Here is a 21,275-nt window from a genome sequence, read left to right on the forward strand (position 1 = left end):
GTGATCTTCTTGTGCTTTCTGCCCTCTACACATCTCATCTCAGCAACTCAGGTATTAAATGAAATTCAACTTCAGTTCTTAGTCGTGTTTGCCGCTCGCAGACGCTGTTGCTCCTCCTGATTTCGATATTGCCCTGTTGGTTTTGATCTGTCCGACGGCACCTGAAGGCAGCACCAGAGCCAAACGGAAGCGGAGGAAGCGTCTGCCGCAGCGTGGATATGTCGGACCCGGCGACACAGGCCTTACAACCCCGGCTTCTCCAAGCCCAGTCTAGCGGGTCAGCTGGGTCCAACACCGCCGCCACAGGCTCTGGATCAGGGAGTAGCGATCCGGCCAGACCGGGGCTGAGCCAGCAGCAGCGTGCAAGCCAGAAGAAAGCTCAAGTCCGAGCTTTCCCACGGGCGAAAAAGCTTGAGAAACTTGGCGTATTCTCTGCATGCAAGGTAGCTAGCTAGCTTAGCGTTAGCTAGCTAAAGTTCACCACAACAAAGCACCGTTACGGCACTGTTAGCACTAGTGTGTGTGGGGGAGGTAGTGAATGTTGACACACTGGGGACACAAAATGAAAAGCAGCAACATAAAAGCATGATAAGCTAACGTTAACTCGTGGCTTCTGTACGTTGCATGTAAATCTATAAACATGCACTTACGATAGCTAGTTGTTTAGCCATGCACTGCTTTGGGGAGAATGTAAGACATTATAAAATGATATTGCTGCTATAATAATATAATACATGTTCTGCGTGCTCTCAGGCCAGTGACACATGCAAGTGCAATGGATGGAAAAACCCAAACCCACCGACAGCCACCCGTATGGACCTGCAGCAGCAAGCGGCCAGCCTGAGCGAGCCCTGCCGCAGCTGTGGACATGCTCTGGGTACTAACTAACACCCCGACACATCCCACCTTCAACCCAGCCTCATATGCATTGACACAGAAATCTATCTGCTAGAGGCTTGATGTTTACCTTACACCTCACCTGTGCACAGTTTCAGTGAAAAAGTGCATTGTTTGGACTTGATAAATATGTCTACTAATGCTGTGTGTGTGTGTGTAGCTGACCATGTGTCCCACCTGGAGAACGTGTCTGAGGACGAGATAAACAGGCTGCTGGGCATGGTGGTGGACGTGGAAAACCTTTTCATGTCTGTGCACAAAGAGGAAGACACAGACACCAAGCAGGTCTACTTCTACCTCTTCAAGGTAACCAACGCGCAGTGTAGCATTCCTTTGGCACAGTTAAATATTTAGCATTATAATAGTTTTTATCATTTCATGCATCATCATTCTCCCTTGTTCCCTTTAGTTGCTGAGGAAATGCATTCTGCAGATGAGCCAGCCAATTGTAGAAGGATCTCTTGGAAGTCCGCCCTTTGAAAAGCCCAATATTGAGCAGGTGAGCGTCAACAGACCTGAAATTATTTACTTATTCATCTCTTATCCTGATGCATAGCTGTAGCTGAAAGAGCACTAAGGGCGGATGGTGTCTGAACAATGGCGTGCGTCCTCTAGGATTCTCCATCAGCACCTTTCACATTCATGTCGTCCCTGCTAAGCTGTTTAATGACTTTTGCTTTTTCTTTCTTCCGAAGGGGGTGCTGAATTTCGTTCAGTACAAGTTCAGCCATCTGGCACCGAAGGAGAGGCAGACCATGTTTGAGCTTTCAAAGATGTTCCTGTTGTGCCTGAACTACTGGAAGCTGGAGACGCCAACACAATATCGCCAGCGCTCCCAGAAAGATGATGGCACGGCATACAAAGTTGACTATACGAGGTGTGCGCATGGTCAAGCTCTTAGTGAAGTTTTTAGGCAAACAGTGACAGAGAACCTTTTTTTGTTTGTTTTATCTTGTCAGTATTTCATTCGTCAGTTTTTATTCTGGAGTATCCTTGTAGTTTTCGAGTTTGCATGTGAGTTTTGATGTTACCAATCTGGACAGCAGCATATCTTGTGCCTCCCAGGTGGCTGTGTTACTGCCACGTCCCCCAGAGCAACGACAGCCTACCGCGCTATGAAACCACTCAGGTGTTTGGCCGTAGCTTGCTCAAGTCCATCTTCACTGTGACCCGACGCCAGCTTCTGGAGAAGTTCAGAGTAGAGAAGGATAAACTGCTGCCAGAGAAACGCACACTCATCCTCACACATTTCCCCAAGTAAGTGCAGCCACACCTGAAATTATGTGTGTATTGTGTAATATCCAATTTTAATGCATTACTAGCAGTATAAATGAATGTAAATGGATATAAATTAACAGAGGAGAGAGAAATGTTCACTTTTCTCTCATTGTGGGTGCCTGCCATCGTGTCTGTGACTGTTAGTACATTGAATTTTAATACTATTGGATGATAACAACTGAAAGCGGCTCTGTGGTGAAAACCAACAGACCTGTGAACTGTTTTTTCTATGTAAACATGCTGTGCAAAGCCAAAAATACCACACAAAAGACTGGGACTTCAGATGCATCGTAACAAAAATAAGATTCTTGCTATTTTTAGGAACACATAGTCATATTTGTCTTTTCTGGTGGACTTTATTATTGACTACATACAATACAATACAAGCTTTAGACTTAAGATCACAGTGTGCTCAAACTGGCCACAGGTCTGTATTTTTTATACCAGGAATGACCTCTGTCAGTCAGCCGGACTGATGCTCTTTGACAAAAATTGCATTCAGTCATTTCTGAAAAGAAGTTTTTTTTTTCCTCTGTCATGCAGCAGTGTTTATTCATGACTTCTGAAGATTTAATTCCTCTCCCTTTGGCTGTGTTCAGCATGGCCAAGGTCCTTTTTTTGTATTCTGCTCTGTCTGTGTGTATAAACCCTATAAAGGATTGCCACTGAAAAGCTTGTTATTCTGTATTCTCTGCATTTGCATTTATCATGAATGTACATGTGTTGCTGCCAGATTCTTGTCCATGCTGGAGGAGGAAATCTATGGGGAGAATTCACCCATCTGGGAGGCTGACTTCACCATGCCCGCCTCAGACGGCACACAGCTGGGACACCAAACAGGTGAGGGGCACGTGCAGAACTGTGTCCACAGAACTGACACCTTTGCTGTGGGATGGGACAGGACCCTAGTTAGTGGTGAAACACTTAGTTGATCAACCGATTAGTCAGTTGACAGAAAATGAATGAGCTCCAGTTTTGATAACGGACTAAACGGCTGGCTGTTTATCAAGAAATATATCAATCATTTGCTGCTTACAGCTTCATAAATGCTAAAATTTGCTTCCTTTTCTCCATTTCATGTTGTAAAACAAAACTGTTTTTTTTTTCAGCTGCTGGTCAGACAAAGTGGTATGGGATGTTTCATGTTTAATGGTTGAAGTTTAAGTTTATTTAGACCCCCAAAACACTGTTTACAGTCTCAGGTCTTTACAGGTCCATAGGTTTACAACAAATAAAGTAGGATTACAGCCCCAGACTTACTCCTCATAGTGGGCAAGGAGAAACTTTTCAAAAAACCCACAGATGAAAAAGGAAAAAAAAATAGAAGGAATCTTGAGAAGACGCGGCAGGTGTGCAGTATGTGCTGTTCCAGGGGGTAAATTACTAAAGCAATACAGTCATATTTTCAAAGAAAACACACCAGCAGACAAAGTAAAGGGAACAAAAATGTTTTTGGAATAGAGACCCAGATCCAGGGTGAGTAAGTGGGGAGGTGGAAGGATGGGAGGGGTGGGGGAGGGGGTATGGTTTTGTTTTCATTTTTTTTTTTTTTTTTTTTGGTTTACATGAATGCTTTTCTTTTACTTTTACTTTTTCTTTGTCTGTTTTCACTTTAATATGAAGCGAGCTTTGTTTATTTCAGTGCTTACACAAATCAAGACAAATTTTCAATGCAAAAAGGAGAAACATAAAACATGCACATTATGATCCCATATAATGGTTAGCGCTTTAACTAACAATTATTTTACTTGTCATTTAATGATGATGAGATAAGATGGGAGCAAATGTAAATACTTTCAAAATTGTCATAAAATGCTGCACCATTTCAGACTAAAAATACCGTATTTCACCAATTAATCACCCGGCCGCAAATAGCCGCCGGGTTCTTATAATCGCCTGGGGTCTGCACCCATTTTGCGTATTAAACGCCCACCCGAATAACCGCCGGGGCGATTATTTGCATTATATGTAGGTAACCCAAAATGAGGCTATTCACCTTATTTTTGCAGAAGTTAACAGTTAGCTGCAGACTTACAGTGCGGCACTTCCGTTTTCTGTCAAAATAAGAGCGCTAGCTAACGTTAGAACAAAAGGGTGTACCGTAATCTTAAATCAACCGACTGAAAATATATTGGACAGCAGCTGTCATCACGATAATGTCCTGGTGCAAACATAAATAAAGGCCTGCAGCGAATAGCCGCCTGGTTCTTTTAAACGCCCGGGGTCCAAGTCGATTTTGCATATTAAACGCCCGGGCGATTAATTGGTGAAATACGGTAATCGGTTAAGATGATTGTCAAGTTATCCCTGTTAATCCTCTTGTACTATAGAAAAATTTTCTGTCTTTCTGAACTGTCCTAAAATTTACCTTAACAGACACAGTCACCATCAGAACATTTTACATTTAACCTCAATGACAGTACAAAAGTGCATGTAGAGTCTCTAGCCTTAGCTGTTTATTAATGTAAGACCCAGGAGTTTGTATCTTATTAACTGTTGTCTGTGTGTTTCTCTGTTGTAGTGATCAGTCCTGCTTCAGTGTCAGGCTCCCCCTCTCTCTCCAAGGGCATGAGCAGCGGATCCTCACTGGGCAGCATGGACGCCGGGGGGGCAGAGCCAATCACAGGTCTGTCATTCTTCATTTTCAGTACCTTTTCCAAGATATTGGCAAGATCCTGATTAGGTGCATTGGGGTGTTGCAAATATCTCTTAGTTCAATCAGGAAATCACCACTCGTACTCAGTGTTGCTTAGCAGCCATGTTGTTCAGCTGCTGTTGACGAATTGCAGTGCTCAGCGGATGAGGAACCTTAAATTATTATTGTTTATAGATTAAAACAAAATGACTCATTGAGCATGATGTGCACTGTTGCCTTTTTTTTTTTTTTTAAAGTTGGGACTGATCTGAACCATTATCAGTGGCGGATACCAGTACTGATATTATTCACTCATCAGATATTGGACAGACGTTACTGATCCACATTCCATAGCCTGAAGTTTTTAGGAATTATAAATGTGTAGCAATGCAGTTTGAAGCCCATAGCCAACATGTTGTAGCACATAATTAGTAATTAAACAACTATACAAAGATAGCGAGTATTTCCCATCAGTGGCATCATGCCCATTCAAACTAAGGGCATATGTGCCCGCTCAAATTTCTTTAACTCCAACTTTTTTGCACAAAAATATTATTGGATTCAAATAATTCAGGATTCTAGAATTGGATCAGAACTGAGAAAAAGTTGATTAGTGCATCTCTGCCTATTTATTTATTTATTTATTTTAATAAGAGTAATAAACCGATTAACAAACCATAAATCAACAGTCAAGAAGGTTTTATTGTGCCCACAAAATCACACACAGTGCATCACGGGTCTCGCTGTCCTCTTCAGGAGAGAAGCGTAAACTTCCAGAGGCGCTGACCCTCGAAGATGCCAAGCGGATCCGAGTGATGGGAGACATTCCCATGGAGCTGGTCAATGAGGTCATGATGACCATCACTGACCCCGCTGCCATGCTGGGACCAGAGGTGAGCACAGACACAAGTCTTTTCATCTGGGGTCATTTGGTATGACTTACTAAATATGAAGTAAGGGAAGATGCATTTTTTTGTCAAAGATTTAAATTGACACTGACTTATACTTATTCATTTGTTTTGCCAGACGAACCTATTGACACCAAATGCTGCCCGTGATGAGACCGCCAGGTTGGAGGAGAGGCGGGGCATCATAGAGTTCCACGTCATCGGAAACTCACTTTCCCAGAAGTCCAACAAGAAGATCCTGATGTGGCTGGTCGGCCTGCAGAACGTCTTCTCTCACCAGTTACCTCGCATGCCCAAAGAGTACATCACACGACTGGTGTTTGACCCGTGAGTAGATTTGTCAGCACCGCCTGGCTGTTGGTTGCCTCATCACTGCCCTTTTTGAGTTTTTGAATTCTCCGACTTTCACAGGAAGCACAAGACCCTAGCCCTTATCAAAGATGGCCGCGTCATTGGAGGCATCTGTTTTAGGATGTTTCCCACTCAGGGCTTCACAGAGATTGTCTTCTGTGCCGTCACATCCAACGAACAAGTTAAGGTACATAGTACATGTTATTTACACAAGAGTCGAGCTGGTCTGAACTGACCTAGTATGTGTTCACACTATTCTCCTCATTATAAAAAGTATAGCCTCAACAGCATTTTTTTTTTTTCAAATGGAAAGCAAGTAGCACAATGCAGATTTTGCCACATTAACCAGCTACAGCAGCTGCCAATATCAGGAAACAGTAGTAAGGTGCAACAGCCAACATGCTCTATACCAGGGCTATTCAACTTCAGCAGCAAGTGGGCAGAATTGGAAATTCATTTGGTGTTTATGGGCCACAAAATAATTTGTCAGTGAATGGCTACAGGTAACTCTTACTCACACAGTATAATGCTAATAGATCTATTACTACATGAGATAAAATAGCCATATGCATTTATTTTCTTCTACTTTAATGGTATCATAATAATAAATTCTAGGCAGCAGCCAGTCCATACAAATAAGACGTGCAGATTGAGCTACAAAGCTTGATTCACGAGTGCAAAAGGTAGGGCTACATCTAACAAACCAAGGGGACAAGTGGCCCTATTTTAACTCCACAATCACAAGAACCAGCACTGTGTTTTAGTGCACGGTCAGTGAAGATGTGTCTAAACTCGCTTTCTATTTTCTTTCATCTGAGGGCAACCACACCCATGTGCACTAAGTGTAAAAGGGGCTGGGTGTAGTGCAATACATTAACAAGGTTTGAAAGTATTATCTTAACAGAATTCATTATGTCAGATGAATAAATGAATAAAGTAGACATGCAATTCATTGATTATTTCTTAAGTTAAGTAACAAATGTAACTGTTGTATTCAGTAAAATGCAATCCATGATATAAGCCTTCCACCAGTTGGTACCTGGTACCATGTGTTGTGCGTCAAGGTGGCCTGTGCTACCATCACTAGCTCACAAAAAAATACAGTCCACATGTGACCTCTAGAAAATTGAACTTCTCAACTTTAGAAGGTGCTCTGCTATTTGCCTTAAAAAGAAAAGAAAAAAAAAGACGTGGCTCAGTGCTTTTTCCACATGGACAGTTTTTCTTTCACTTTGCGTGGAAAAATGAAACTAGTAAAATCATGTATGAGTAGGTTGGGCACAGCACTTTTTTCACTGAGATACTTCTTTTTATTTTTTTCCATTTTGGATCAAACTAGTTCAAACCTGAATGACCAGGCTTTCAGAACCTTGCGTCACCTCTGTTGTATTTTTTTCTCTCCATATAAGGGCTATGGAACTCACCTGATGAATCACCTAAAGGAGTACCACATCAAACACAACATCCTCTATTTTCTCACCTACGCTGACGAGTACGCCATCGGCTACTTCAAGAAGCAGGTATTACGGGCATGATCTGTTGATTTCCCCTCTCCCTACAATCTAGCCTGTTGTTTCCCAACTTTATATGCCTTGTTTTTTCTGTAATTTGTTGTTTCCTCACAGGGATTTTCCAAAGACATCAAAGTGCCGAAGAGTCGTTACCTTGGTTACATCAAAGATTACGAGGGAGCGACGCTCATGGAGTGTGAGCTGAACCCCAGAATCCCCTACACCGAGCTCTCTCACATCATCAAGAGGCAGAAGGAGGTATGGGAGGCTGTGGGACTTTTTTATGAAAGCAAGGGCCAGTTTTCTGTTGAATCCCTGTGTTTTTTACTATCAAATGTATTTTTCAATGTCATATTAGATCATCAAGAAGCTGATCGAGAGGAAGCAGAGTCAGATCAGGAAGGTTTACCCAGGCCTGACCTGCTTCAAAGAGGGGGTACGACAGATCCCCGTTGAGAGTATCCCAGGCATCAGTGAGTGTTTGGATTTTGGATTGTGGATTTCTTATGCATACATAAGAGAATATTCAAAAATCAAGATAGATTTGATCATTTTCTTTTTGTTTGTTTTTAGGGGAGACTGGCTGGAAACCCAGTAACAAGGAGAAAGGGTAAACTCAATGCATAGTACCAGTGGCAACAAACTTATGACAATAACCATTAGCTTCCTGATTCAGTTATTCTTATTACAATTTTGGATTACCATGCACAATGTTGTTGAAACCTTTAACAAAGTAGCATTAGATTGTTTACCTGACACCTGTTGTATCCAAATTTTTCACATGGTGCATCTAACTGTTGTCATGGATATGGTGACTCATTTGTATCATTGACTGAATGTTTTGTAGGAAAGAGGTGAAAGACCCGGATCTGTTGTACAACATGCTGAAGAACCTCCTGGCACAGATTAAGGTAAAGGGACTCTTCCCACTCGACAGGAACACACCAATACCTAGTAAGTGCTAAAAAGCGAAACTAACCGAGCCTTCTATGTCTCATCACCAGACTCATCCAGATGCATGGCCCTTCATGGAACCGGTGAAGAAATCTGAGGCTCCGGATTATTACGAAATCATCCGCTTCCCCATTGGTGAGCTGGTCACTGTTTGATTATTCAACAGCTTATCCTCTTCTTGACACACTGTTATTTTCTTCTCGTGTTCCCCTCTATAATGACTATTCATTTGTCACATTATGAGGAATTCATGCTCACAAGTTGTTGTCCTCCTCTTCCCTTCTTGTCCCCAAAGACCTGAAGACTATGACAGAGAGGCTGAAGAACAGATACTATGTGACCAAGAAGCTTTTCATCGCCGACCTGCAGAGAATCATTACTAACTGTCGAGAGTACAACCCGCCAGACAGCGAGTACTGCAAGTGTGCCAACACATTGGAGAAGTTCTTCTACTTCAAGTTGAAAGATGGAGGCTTGATTGACAAATGAAGTCTGTCATAGACCAATGAACAGCTTTCTTTGTAGATGGACAAGGAGGGACACTGACGGTTTCCACATAGAAACATGGAGCAGATCACCAGGAAATCATTGCCAGTTCTTGTCATACTTTGGTTAATGAAAGTGTATTTAGACAGGTCTGTGTAGACACGTTTGTGCACATGACTGACTAATAATAGGTATGGTTTGGAAATGTTGGGCATCTACACACGTTAAGGAGATGGGTTTGAAAATTCCAGAGGGCTAGTCAAGCATTACAGTGTCAAAATGCCATTAGCTTCCCCTTTTTAGTTACTTTCTCTTTTACAATATCACAATGAGTCAATGATGAATCCTAATATATATGTTGCATTCAGTGTACCAAAGTGACAGGTCCCAGTTAAAATGTTGCCACTTTTTTTCATTTTTCTTAAGTATAGGGTGATCGACCTGGTTTTGTGACATTTAAAGACATTTGTCCAGTTTTCTCATGCCCAAAACTCATCACACAAACAGATGTACATATTTTAGAGTTCTTCAAAATACAGGATCTTGGGACCTAAGCCACGTTGCCTTCCGTTACTGACAGACACTTGAACAAGCCAGTCAGCTTCATGGGTTGGAAGTATCCTTGAGGGGTGAAATCCGCAGATTCCTTAGACTTTTCACATTGAAAGATTGGCAGTAACTTGAGTCTTGAGTAGCTTGAGACCGTGCCAGGCTGCTAGTGATGGACTGGGCGTCAACGATTTCCAGCACTTTGCATGCTTAACCACAACAGTTCCCCAAAGGTTGCCTTCAGGAAAACCCCACTGTTTTCATGTTGACAACGGCACCATAGACACTTATCTATACAGTAAATGACGCATACTGTAACTGAAACATCATTTTCCATGTGTAGGGTTTTAGTCCAGATGATTTAGGAGGCAGTCATGTAGTAGCTTGGCTTTCAGCGATGCAAGCAGATGACAGTTCTTGGCATTGTTTTTTTGATAGACTATAGGTCACTTCCACAGATCTGCTAGGTAGGCCTGTTTAGTGTACAGCTACATATTTGCAGTGATCAGACAGACTTAAAAAAATAAATAAATAAAAATTAAAAAGGATGGGGGACAACCAGCTGATCAGCAGTCCACCAAGTAATTCTGGGCTGTTCTTTTGGATACATGTTCTAGTTGTAGACAAGATCTAATTTCTGGTTTATTATCACTCCATACACACAAGCTGTAACGGCTGTTGTTGCATGGCGGACAGTCAAGGATTTTTGTTTTTCAAAATATACAATCCCACGTGTATTCAGTTATGACCCCTGTTGTTGCCATAAAAACATTTTTTGTTCAATTTTCAGTGTCTGATTGAATGCCTCCTGAGATGCCTTCAGTTCTTTGGAAGACATTTCAGGAAGAGACTGATCAATGCTGGTTCAGCCTGCTTGTTGAGTGTACCACTGACTTATGTGTATGTTTGTTCACATATATATATATATATATTTGTGTGTGTGTGTGTGTGTGTGTGTGTGTGAGAGAGAGAGAGAGAGAGTGTGTGCGCCTGTGTGATTATTTTGTACTTGAACCATGACTAGCTTTGAAAAACTGAAGTGATGTCAGTGTTGCATTATTCAGGGTTGTATGATTACCTATTTCTCCCTTGATCTACCTATGCTGCATTTCATATTCTCTTATAAGGACTGTCTGAGTGAACCTTTCAGTTATATAAGGACTGCTACTGTCTAGTTATGGTATAAAAGCGATTTACTGTAACTGTAATACCGTTCATTACAATAAAAGTTTTTTTTTTTTTTATAAGCAGTGTGTTTTTAAGTTGTGTGATACAGATACCTGCCAGAGGCTATTTATGCAACACTGGGTTCAAGTAGCTTTGGAAAATGGGAAAACACCCAAAAGTATAGAAAGGTGTGGACAAACATTGTTTAGAGCAGGTAATTAAAGAGCCGTTTAAAAGAGTCAAGGGGTTTCCCAGGATCAGCTGTAGACAGTGCGCTGTAGGTTTTGTTTTACTGAGAAAATAGAGAGCAAGCAAAAGGGCCCTCTTAGGGTACATTCAAAGGCCGAGGAAGAATCTCAAGCTGCTGTTCATTACTCAACATACTAGGCAAAAAGATGTGAAGAATTTAGGGCTGTGCACAGTGAGATACTGAAAGAGTTGTTAAGGCCCCTGTTCTGTAATTATTTATGTAATGCAGCTTCACCTCCAGCAACTCCCCACACGACCCCAACTGCATTTCATTATTCGTCACTGGATAAGGAAATGCATCTGTCATACCTCCAGAGTCTCCTTCAGTAGGGCCCCTCTGAAAGTGAGCAAAGGGCTTTTGCTTTCGTTTTCCTTTCTTGATGTCATAGAGCCGATCAAAACCGTATTAAAACCCCCACCACCTACATTTCCTGGTGTCAGTGGAGTATGAGAAGCAGCTGATACTGCACAGAGCTTCTTCCCAGCTGACTGGTGAGTTGAAAAAAGACCAACTTCAGTTCTGAACCACTGCTAGATACAGTGAGAGACTCATTTACAAGAAATGTACTCAGGATGTGTGAGCATTGATGCATTCAAAATGAATGAGTATATGTAAAGTGTAGAGTGCATGTATGTAGAGTGTACATAAGCAGAGTGACATGTACTGTCTTGAAATGAGTGTGGGATCCTTGACTCTGTGTGGCAGTATGTCAGTACCTGAGCTGTCAATAATGACTGCATAAGTGTCACCATGAACAAATCTGTAAATCTATTTCAATCTGCAAATAAAGTGATTGTAATTCTTACGTATTTGCAGACGAAAGTTCTGTGTAGGATGGCAGACTTTGAGCTCTATAAATACCAGCAGGAAGTGGTTGAAAGGGCTGTTGAGGGTGAGAACATCATTATCTGGCTGCCGACTGGAGGTGGGAAGACCCGAGCTGCTGTGTATGTGGCCAAAAGACACCTGGAGACCACTAAGAATGCTAAGGTGGTGGTACTGGTCAACAAGGTATATAGAAAACACAATGAACAAGGATACAGAGTTCATTACCATAACATTCATGAGTTGCAACATAGCCTCTCTGAGTCTTATTACCTGAGAGTAAATGTATTATTAATGTGGTTTTCAGGTTCATCTGGTTGACCAACATTACAGCAAGGAGTTCAATCCTAAACTGGGAAGTACCTACGATGTGGTGGCAGTCAGTGGAGAATGCGAAAGGAAGGACTTCTTTGGCAATGTCGTGAGAGACTCAGACCTGGTTATCTGCACAGCACAGATATTAGAGAATGCCCTGATTGATAGAGAGGACAGCAGACATGTTGAGCTCTCAGGTTAGTAACTGCATATTTATGTATGATGATGCAGTGACTCAACTTTGGACATGTTTGTTGGATATATCTCAATGAGCATTCTTGTTGAGATCTTTCTCTAGGAAGCCATACTCATGTAAAGATTGTTCCTTAGATGTATTTCATGCTTTTCCTTCCTACAGACATCACTCTATTGATTATTGATGAGTGTCATCACACCCACAAGGAGGCTGTCTACAATAAGATTATGAGGCGCTATGTGGAAAAAAAGCTGAAAGGAGAAAGACCATTGCCACAAATCCTGGGCCTCACTGCATCACCTGGGACAGGGGGTGCAAGAATCTTGGCAAAGGCCGTGGACCATGTACTGGAGGTCAGAGTCTACCTGTTTGCCTTCTGGCTTTCTTTGCCTTAACTAATATGATCTGTTTTAACCAATCCTCCATGTTTATCTGTTTTTCTTCTCCATCTTTATCTCCCTCAGATATGTGCCAACATGGACTCAGCCATAGTTTCTTCTAAAACCTATGCCCCTGAGCTAAAGGAGCAGGTCCCCAGACCCATCAAAAAATTTGATATTGCAGACGATAGACCTCTGGTGAGACAAATTTCTGACAGTTTTAATTTGTTATTATTTTGAAGTTAAGAGACAACAAAGGTGTGAGATTTTTTCTCTTAGGATCCATTTGGGGATCATCTGAAGTTGATAATGGAGCAGATCCATGAGTACATGGTGTTACCACCAGACTTCAGACTGAGGGAGACTGGCACACAAGAGTATGAGGCAGATGTGGTCATTCTAGAGCAACGGGGTAAGAAATGCTTTTTTTTTTTTTCACCTCAAAATACACTCAGATTAGGTAGTTGTATTTATTACGATCATGTAAAATAGTAATGGTAGTGACTGGCAAGAGGCGGCAAATGTCCAGAGAAAGAAAACAATGCTGTTTGAAAACTGTCACCTGTTGATACTCATCAGTGATTTACCTGTGTATTTCCCGGAGTAGGGGTGAGGGAGAACAACAGATTGCTGGCACAATGCGCACTCCACCTCAGGCAATACAATGACGCCTTGCTCATCAATGACACTGTGCGAATGATGGATGCATATTCATCCTTGGAGGATTTTTATAGGACCAAGATCCTCACAGCCATCGATGAAACAGACGACTTCCTGATGATACTCTTCCATGGTAAGAATGCAGAACTTTTACTTGGTTTTCTGTCCTGGGAAGTGTTTTTTCCTTTGGTTGTCTGTCCTAGGAAGTTTTTTTGTAGCTCAGGAAGTTCACCATGCAAGCAACCATAATAACTGCCCTTGCATTACACAGAGAACCAGGCTGAGCTGAAGAAACTGGCAATGGATGCTCGCTTTGAGAACCCAAAGATGGCCAAACTTCAGAGCACTTTGTTAAGGCAGTTTGATCCAAAATTGATGTCAAGGGGAATCCTCTTCTCTAAGACCCGTAAAAGCATCCACTGCCTCAATGACTGGGTCTGCAACAACAGAGCCTTGCAGGATGCCGGTATCAAGGCAGCCATCCTAACTGGTGCTGGCAATGGCAACACTTACATGACTCAGGTATGTTGTAATGTAATGTTCATCTTTCATCTTGAGTTACTGCAGTTGTTCAATTAGTTGACTTTTCTTGCGGTATTTTGTTATTTCCTATGATTGACTTTCTAAATTTCTCTATGCATTTTGGTGCTTGACAGAATGAGCAGAAAGACACAATTCGCAATTTCCGTAAGGGCATCCTCAACCTCCTTATCTCCACCAGTGTGGCAGAAGAAGGCCTTGATATCCCAGAATGCAATCTAGTGGTGCGCTATGGGCTGGTGACCAACGAGATTGCCCAGCAGCAAGCTAGTGGACGTGCCCGAGCAAGGAACAGCGAATATTCAGTGGTTGCCATGGCAGGGGGACCAGAGGTGCGGCGAGAACTCACCAATGAATACCTGGAGGAGTTGACTGCTAAAGCCATCAGTCAAGTCCAAGAGATGAGTCACAGAGAGTTTCGTGCAAAGGTGAAGGTGCTCCTTTCTTTACAGCTTCATTATCCCTAGCCATCACTGTTCAGTGGTTCTGACATCACTTCCTATTCTTCTCTGTCCTCCAGCTAACTGAGCTTCAAACACAGGCACTGATTTCTAATCGGCTCGCAGAAACCCTCAAGATAACGAAGAGATGTCGCTACAGTGCAGCCGATATCCAGCTGTCATGTAGGAGATGTTTCAAGATTGTGGCTTCTGGCAGTGACATTAAACTTCTTGACAATGAACACTATGTCAACATCAGCCGTGAATTTGAGTGAGTTTTGCTCATAGTGGTGTAAACAATAATCTAGTTAAAATAAGATCTATCTTTAGAGGTTTAAAGATAGATCTTACCGACCTGACAAACCCTTTGCACGCTAACCTTTCTGTGTCTTTGTTTTCAGAGAGCACTACAAGGTTGGTGGGCAGGCGCCCATACCAAGGACTTTTGATGACTGGGAACCTGGCCGTGTGATCAGCTGCCGTAAATGCAGTGAGGTACAGTGAGTCTTTCATTGTGCCAAATATTACTTTATAAACTCAGAATCAGGCACTGTTGTGCTCAAGGATAATTTAGAATTGACTTCAGCTGATGTTGATGCTTCAGTTGTGGCCCTGAGTGTTGTCTTTTTTGGATTCACAGCAATGGGGATTTGAAATGAAGTACAAGAAGGTTGCCCTACTGCCCAATATGAAAATCAAGAAATTTGCGCTGGAGACCCCAGATGGCAAAGTCCTCGTTAAGAAGTGGAAAGATGTTCAGTTCCCTGTTGAGGATTTTGACTTAAGTGATTACTGTAAAGACCGCTTCCCTGACCTCTTAGATTGAAAAATCAACAAAAGAGGTTTTCTATGTACATGTATTGATTTTAACTTAGCCATTTTTTTTATTGTCATGGAGCTAAAAGATGTACACATGATCCATTCTGTATATACTAGCACATCTTCTGTTCTGAGGGGCCAATGAGGCAGCAGAATATTAACACACATTGCACATCAATCACTGTTGGAATCAGCATGCCAGCTTTGGTTATGCCCACATATGTCATCATTGCATGTTATTGTGTGTGTGTGTGTGTGTGTTTTTTTTATGTTCCATCTCAAGTCATGCACAAAAACAGTAGAAAATGAGCTATGCTGCAACATGAATAGTCAAAATAAACAATTAATATTCCACCATGAAGAAAAATGAAGCACGAATACACAGTTTTTAGCTTGGCATGACCTCTGTACATAAACAAAGGAAGGGTAATATGAATTTGTAATAATGAATTGTAATGAATTTAATGAGGGAATTCAAATAAACCTTAAGATAATGTTTCAATGCTGACCTTTGGGTTTTTGTTTTTGTTTTTTGTTTTTTTGCCTTTCTGAATTGCAACCAGTAGGTGTCAGTGTTGGCTCTGCTATTTTTTTCCCTGTGCACATGTGAGAGAATCCCTGTGTAGTCAGCTTTGTTGGCGTGCACTCTGTTGATGGGTGTGGATTAGACCAGGATGCCTGCTTTCTCTCTCTTGTCTTCAAGTGTTTTCCACCCTCAAGGGGTCAGTGAGCTGCAGTGGCCTAAAGGTCAGAGAAGTGGGCTTTTTGACTGGGATGTCAGCAATTTGATTAACCAGGCAAGCTGGAGGATGTGGGTGGGGGAGGTGAACGAGTAAATATCTCTCCTCCCTCGACAATAACTGCTGAAGTGCCCTTGAGCAACATGCTTAACCCCCAACTGCTTCCTCGGAGCAGTGCCTTGGCCAGCAGTACAGGACTGGCTGCAAACGGTGTAGCTCCTTGGTGTGGTGTGAGTGTGTGAAAGTGTATGACTATGACTTCTAGAAAAGGGAAAAGCATGGTCATCCTTTGATATCAAGAAAGGATTTTAAAAAAGTCAGAGCCCAGGATATTACCCAGTGATTCCTGAGCTAGGTCTTTGGTAACAGCCATAGAGCTTTCTGAGTTATTGGTTTTTGTGTGGTTTATGGGGGAATAAAAGTACACTCTGAATGTTTAAATATGAAATATTTGTGATTACAGTTGCCTACAGTGCCTATACATCACTAGATCAATGCAGGGTCATATATTCCAGCTTGGGCCATTTAACACAATCAGAACAGTGTAAACATAACCAAAGATTCATTAGACATGCAGTTTATCTGTTAGCAGTACACACTGCCTGCAAAAGCCCAAATTAGAAAAGATCAATGGAAAATATGTTTGTCTCCTTTTTAAATAAGCCACCTGTGTAGAATAAGACCGGCAAACCTAAAGAACGTCTAAGGCACACTGTTCCATCGAAAAAATATTTTAAAAGCCTTTATTATTACATGGCTAAGCGCAATTAAAAAACTTGGCCGCCTACCAACCCGCATCAAAAAAGATCAGTTCTACTGCATAACTTCACTGATTCTCAGGTCTTTGACCATAAACTCACTTGGTTTTAGCTTTCCTTGAAAGATAGATTTAGAAAAGTTATTGCCGCAGAATATATAGCCTTGGCTTTGCTGAAACTATTCACAGTTTCATTTTACTGGTGTGTTTTCATACATGAATCAAGCTGACTATAGCTTAGCTTTGACTATAATTAGCACTTTCCTAAACAAACCCAGATTATGAAACAGAGGCAACCGGAGAGGAAACCATTAATTTCAGGCTGGCAGCATGGACCGCCAGCTGTGTTGGGCAGACTCACTTATTGACCCACAACACATCTTACTGCGTATCTCTGGGCAAGACATGATTAGGTCAGCCTCGCCCTGTCACATGCTACGTAATCCTTTCAAATCTAGCAGAGAGCTGAAGTCAGTAGCTAGTGCTGCCATGGCTGCCTTGGTCGTAATCACACTAAAAACAGGCTGTGTTCGGGTGTCATGCTTGACTCAGATTCAGGCAGGGTGGGTGGATGGGAGCCATACAGTGTATGATTTACTCTGATCAAGCTTAGGCTCTATAATCAGCGCTGATTACTTCCCTTTACTTCCCAGCTCAACACCCCATGCATCTTAATTGCAATTAGCTCTCTTCTAAAATTAAAGCAGCTTGGAGTAGTTGAGGAAAGGATGATAACACGCTGCGGTGTGTGTGTGTGTGTGTGTGTGTGTGTGTGTGTGTTGGTTGGTTTAGAATAAAATGGATTTTTTTTTTTTCAGTCCCCCCTCCGTCTCTGCCTTGACTGCAGTTTGTGTCACTCTAATCTCTGTTATCAATCCATGTCAGCATTGAGTCATTTGAATCTGGGAAACTCTGTGCCCGTTTATAATAGGTCTATATTTATTGATATTCAGAGCATACACATCTACCTATATGTACATGTGTATGCGTGTCTTGGTGTATGTCTGATATTTGATGGCCAACTGCTACGCCTCACACATCTCATCTGAGGGACTGAGGGTATGCAAGCTTTCACTTCTTGAATGTATTGAAACAAATTCTTCAGTTTCTAATCTATAAATTAAACATAAAAATGGTCAAACCCTGTGCCAAAAATCAAAACATGGCAATATAACAGCAGACTGTAGATGTACCGCATGATCAAGCAGAACTGTAGAGACATTTACATTCAGGTGTGAAGTTTATTTATATAGTCTTTAATCACAATTACAGGTTGAAAGGGTTTCAGCCCCCACATTGAAACAACAAAAACTCTGACAAAAACCTCAGAAGGTGATTAAAAATTAAAGCAACCGTGAGGACCTCACAAAGAGGGATCCCACCTCCCAACATGGTCAGGTGCAAAAGGGGACAAACAAATATGAAACAGGCAGGTACTGGTGGGCGAATCAACACCACCGATCCTGACATCTTTATATCAACATGAGCTGCAAACATATCAGTACCATAAAGCGACTGTTCCCTATCTGATTAACACATTTTATTTTATAATTTATTGCATAAACCTTGCAACTATATTATCTAGATAAATTGCTAACTTTGTCAATCTTTAAAAAAAAAAAAAAAAAAAAAGGGTGGTAAAACCTACCCTGCTTTTAATTTTTAGTATCATAAATATGTTAATATTAACATTTCCAGATTTGGTTTAACTGTACGTTTATTCCTTAAATTAAGCATATATTACTAGAAATACCTTTCATGTCATTGCATGAGCAGCTTTGATTGTTGAAAAGTACCAGCACTGGTGTCAGCACTGATATTGATGTTGATATTGGTTTCATATTGGTTGATAATCCTAGTTGAAACTAATCAACCTGGGCCGCCTCAGCCGTGCATCCACACTCTGCTATGGCATCCACGCTGCTGCAGATCATCCTCCTCGCTGATGAATCCAGCAGCAATTAGCATGATCGCGACCATTGTTTCTTTTGCATTTCTTCCATTCGTATGCGTTCAGAAAATAGTCATGCACGAGTCGTATACTTTACAACCAGAATGATCTAGTTCAAACTAATCAAACTAAAAGAGTCAAGCACATTATGGTAAAAATGGTTGGCCTCAAATCGTTGTAGTGATACAAGATTTCCAGGAGTGGGACTTTAAGAGGATGAGGCACATCACTAGATCAATTTTTTGGCTGCAGGCATAAGTTACACCTGTTACACAAAGCAGCACACTCTCCCTCATGCTGCCAATGTTTGAACATTTATTACTTGCACACAGTTCACACAGGGCTATCTCTAACACACACATACACAGAGACACTAACGCAGATATACTGTACGATGTGTGTGTGTGTCCAGTGAGATGTTTGCTCTGGGAGTCTGAGAGTTTGTTGTGTTCACATTAAACTGGTAGCCAGTGTTCCCACAGAGGCAGCAGCACTTCAACATGAAAGCAGCAGTGGATCCGGTTACCCTCGGTGACAAGATAGGTGATGACATTCGCAAAATCATGCATCTATGTTGTTACGCATGTTGTCTGTGTGTGTGTGTGTGTGTGTGTTTGAGCCAGGTTTAGTTCACAATGTTGTGTGCAGCACTGTAAAGTATCTGTGTTCGGAGGCACGTGGTCTGCAGGGAGTCTGGATTTCTTTGACATCTCTGTCTGGTAATGCCATTTGACCTCAATCACGACCGTCCTGTTTTCCACACCATCATGACGCCCTGGACCGCAGGAGAGGGAGCGTTTTAAAGGTTGGGTACATTCCGTTTTTTCAAATTCGCACACGCTTGACAACACATTTGCCGTACTTACTTGTGTATTTTCAGGGCAACATGAAAGCAATTATAGTCCATGAAGAGTGCGTCTTTGTTGTGGAGTCTCCTTTGATTGGGGATGTAGCTCTCTGAAGTGGACTGAACGCTGGTGTCAGGCCGGAGTCAAGAGTTAACCAGCCTATTTCATGCTTTATTATAGCGCAGATAAAAGAGGAGCTTGTGTTTTCTCTCTGCCTCTTTGTGGCTGGGCTTTTTGTCTGCTCTCTCACTGTCTTGCCCCTTTATTCTGCTGTCTTCCCTCAGATAGAGCTGCTCTCTAGATTAAAGTTTAGGAAGTGATTAGCTCCTAATAACTTTACTTAACCAGGCCCTTCTTCATGTTCCCCTCACAGATTGATTGCATAGTACCGTTCGGCTGCTTCACTGCCAGTAGGAAACAACGTATTAATTCAGTCTGCACGCCCAAAACAAGTGCAGATGTTGATGTTTTAGCTCATTAAACACGGTGACACAGCAGCACGAACACAAACCCTCACATCAAAGTCTATTTGAGTAGCATATGGGTTAGTGGAGACTGCTGGCCAAAAGTTGTCCCATTTTTATTGTGAGGCTTGAGATCTTTTTGAAGGTATATGCGTGTGTGTGTGTGCATCTCCACAACAGCCATTGGATGTCCATTAGCAACCATTTGTCTTGTTTGTTTCATTTAACCTTTTTTTTTTTTTAACCAGCTCTTCCATGAGAATAAAAAAAAAAAAAAAAAATTCAAGGGAGACTTGAAGAAAATAGCATTATGATAATCAGTTCAATGCTGTCGTCTTACAATTGAGCACTGAATCACAACCTTGTTCACTCATTGTTAGTCACTTTGGATGAGTGCTTACCTTCTAAAAAAGCACAATATAAAATGCGTGTGCGCAGTTGTGTGTGGGAGAGCGAGGGAGGGAGAGTGTGTGTGTGAGAAAGTGTGTTTTCATCCTCAAGGAATCACTGAAGAGGCTGAACACGCCAGAGGAACGTAAAGAGGCATTTGACCATGACACACTAACCCTGAGGTTGGCACTGAGGGTATTGATTATGCTCTGAAAAACCCTTACTACCACGGTAGCATGCCAAGGAGGCAAAACTCAAACATGCAAGCCAATACCATCCTTCAAAAAATGAGAAGAATGAGGGAAGTGGGTATGACTTCATCTGCCCTGCAAAGTGCTTCTGAAAATTATGCACCAGGAAGATGGAAATAGAAGGAGAGGGTAAAGAGAAGAGGGTGCAAGAGGAAAAGAGGTTGAATATTCAACGGATTGGGTGGGAGCATAAGAAGAGACAGATTAACAGAGAGAGAGAGAGGGAGGGAGGATGAATCAGAGAGGAGGAAGAGCAGCATATGTCCTGGAGGAGGAACGGTGCTGTATGAGTCTTTTGGCTGAAGTCGTTCATCACTCGTAACCTTGCCAGGACACAGGACACACTCACGGAGACATGATGATGTAAACAGAAAGAGACAACAACACAACAGTCTCCGAGGGCCCGGTGATACAGACCGTTACGATCCGCGAGGAGCCCACTCAGACCGGGAAAGCTTGTTTTCTGTGCGCCAGTTAGAGCCGGAGATAAGTAGAAGGGTCATGCAGCATAAAAAGATTTCTCCAATTTCTCCAGATTTATGAGGCTCTGGCACAGTGTGATATTGATCTTTTCCTCCAGCTGAGCCATTCACAGAACAGTGGGAATAGTTTACTTGCATTTTGTATTTTAGGTGTTTAGCTGATAGTGTTTTCCAGAGTCACCCGCTGTGTAATTCTGCTGTGCAACATCAGAGCCTCGAATTCACAGATTA

At 42.0% G+C, this 21,275-nt stretch overlaps 2 protein-coding genes across 3 annotated transcripts; both read left to right on the forward strand.

Annotated features, from left to right (window-relative positions):
* The first annotated feature begins 218 nt into the window (after window positions 1-218).
* kat2a (K(lysine) acetyltransferase 2A) lies at window positions 219-10,816 on the forward strand. Its single transcript, XM_030056970.1, has 18 exons — window positions 219-443; window positions 754-877; window positions 1,058-1,203; window positions 1,307-1,396; window positions 1,593-1,774; window positions 1,963-2,154; window positions 2,909-3,015; window positions 4,697-4,801; window positions 5,567-5,703; window positions 5,837-6,045; window positions 6,130-6,256; window positions 7,479-7,589; window positions 7,695-7,838; window positions 7,939-8,053; window positions 8,154-8,190; window positions 8,428-8,491; window positions 8,585-8,669; window positions 8,830-10,816. Exons 1-18 carry the CDS (start codon window positions 219-221, stop codon window positions 9,021-9,023), a joined length of 2,394 nt encoding a protein of 797 aa, XP_029912830.1. The 3' UTR covers window positions 9,024-10,816.
* A 582-nt stretch (window positions 10,817-11,398) lies between these two features.
* Window positions 11,399-18,205, forward strand: dhx58 (DEXH (Asp-Glu-X-His) box polypeptide 58). 2 transcript variants are annotated; one of them, XM_030056984.1, is made up of 13 exons: window positions 11,399-11,477; window positions 11,803-11,997; window positions 12,119-12,323; window positions 12,485-12,675; window positions 12,787-12,900; window positions 12,982-13,114; window positions 13,310-13,495; window positions 13,634-13,884; window positions 14,019-14,330; window positions 14,423-14,613; window positions 14,744-14,837; window positions 14,983-15,209; window positions 18,186-18,205. In XM_030056984.1, exons 2-12 carry the CDS (start codon window positions 11,821-11,823, stop codon window positions 15,166-15,168), a joined length of 2,040 nt encoding a protein of 679 aa, XP_029912844.1. In that variant the 5' UTR covers window positions 11,399-11,477; window positions 11,803-11,820; the 3' UTR covers window positions 15,169-15,209; window positions 18,186-18,205. The 2 variants fall into 2 exon arrangements, with proteins under 2 accessions (XP_029912844.1, XP_029912843.1); XM_030056983.1 differs by lacking the exon at window positions 18,186-18,205 and having other exon boundaries at window positions 14,983-15,617.
* The last annotated feature ends 3,070 nt before the right edge of the window (window positions 18,206-21,275 follow it).

Source organism: Myripristis murdjan, chromosome 8 (assembly GCF_902150065.1).
Source record: "Myripristis murdjan chromosome 8, fMyrMur1.1, whole genome shotgun sequence".
In the NCBI taxonomy this organism is placed as follows: Eukaryota; Metazoa; Chordata; class Actinopteri; order Holocentriformes; family Holocentridae; genus Myripristis; species Myripristis murdjan.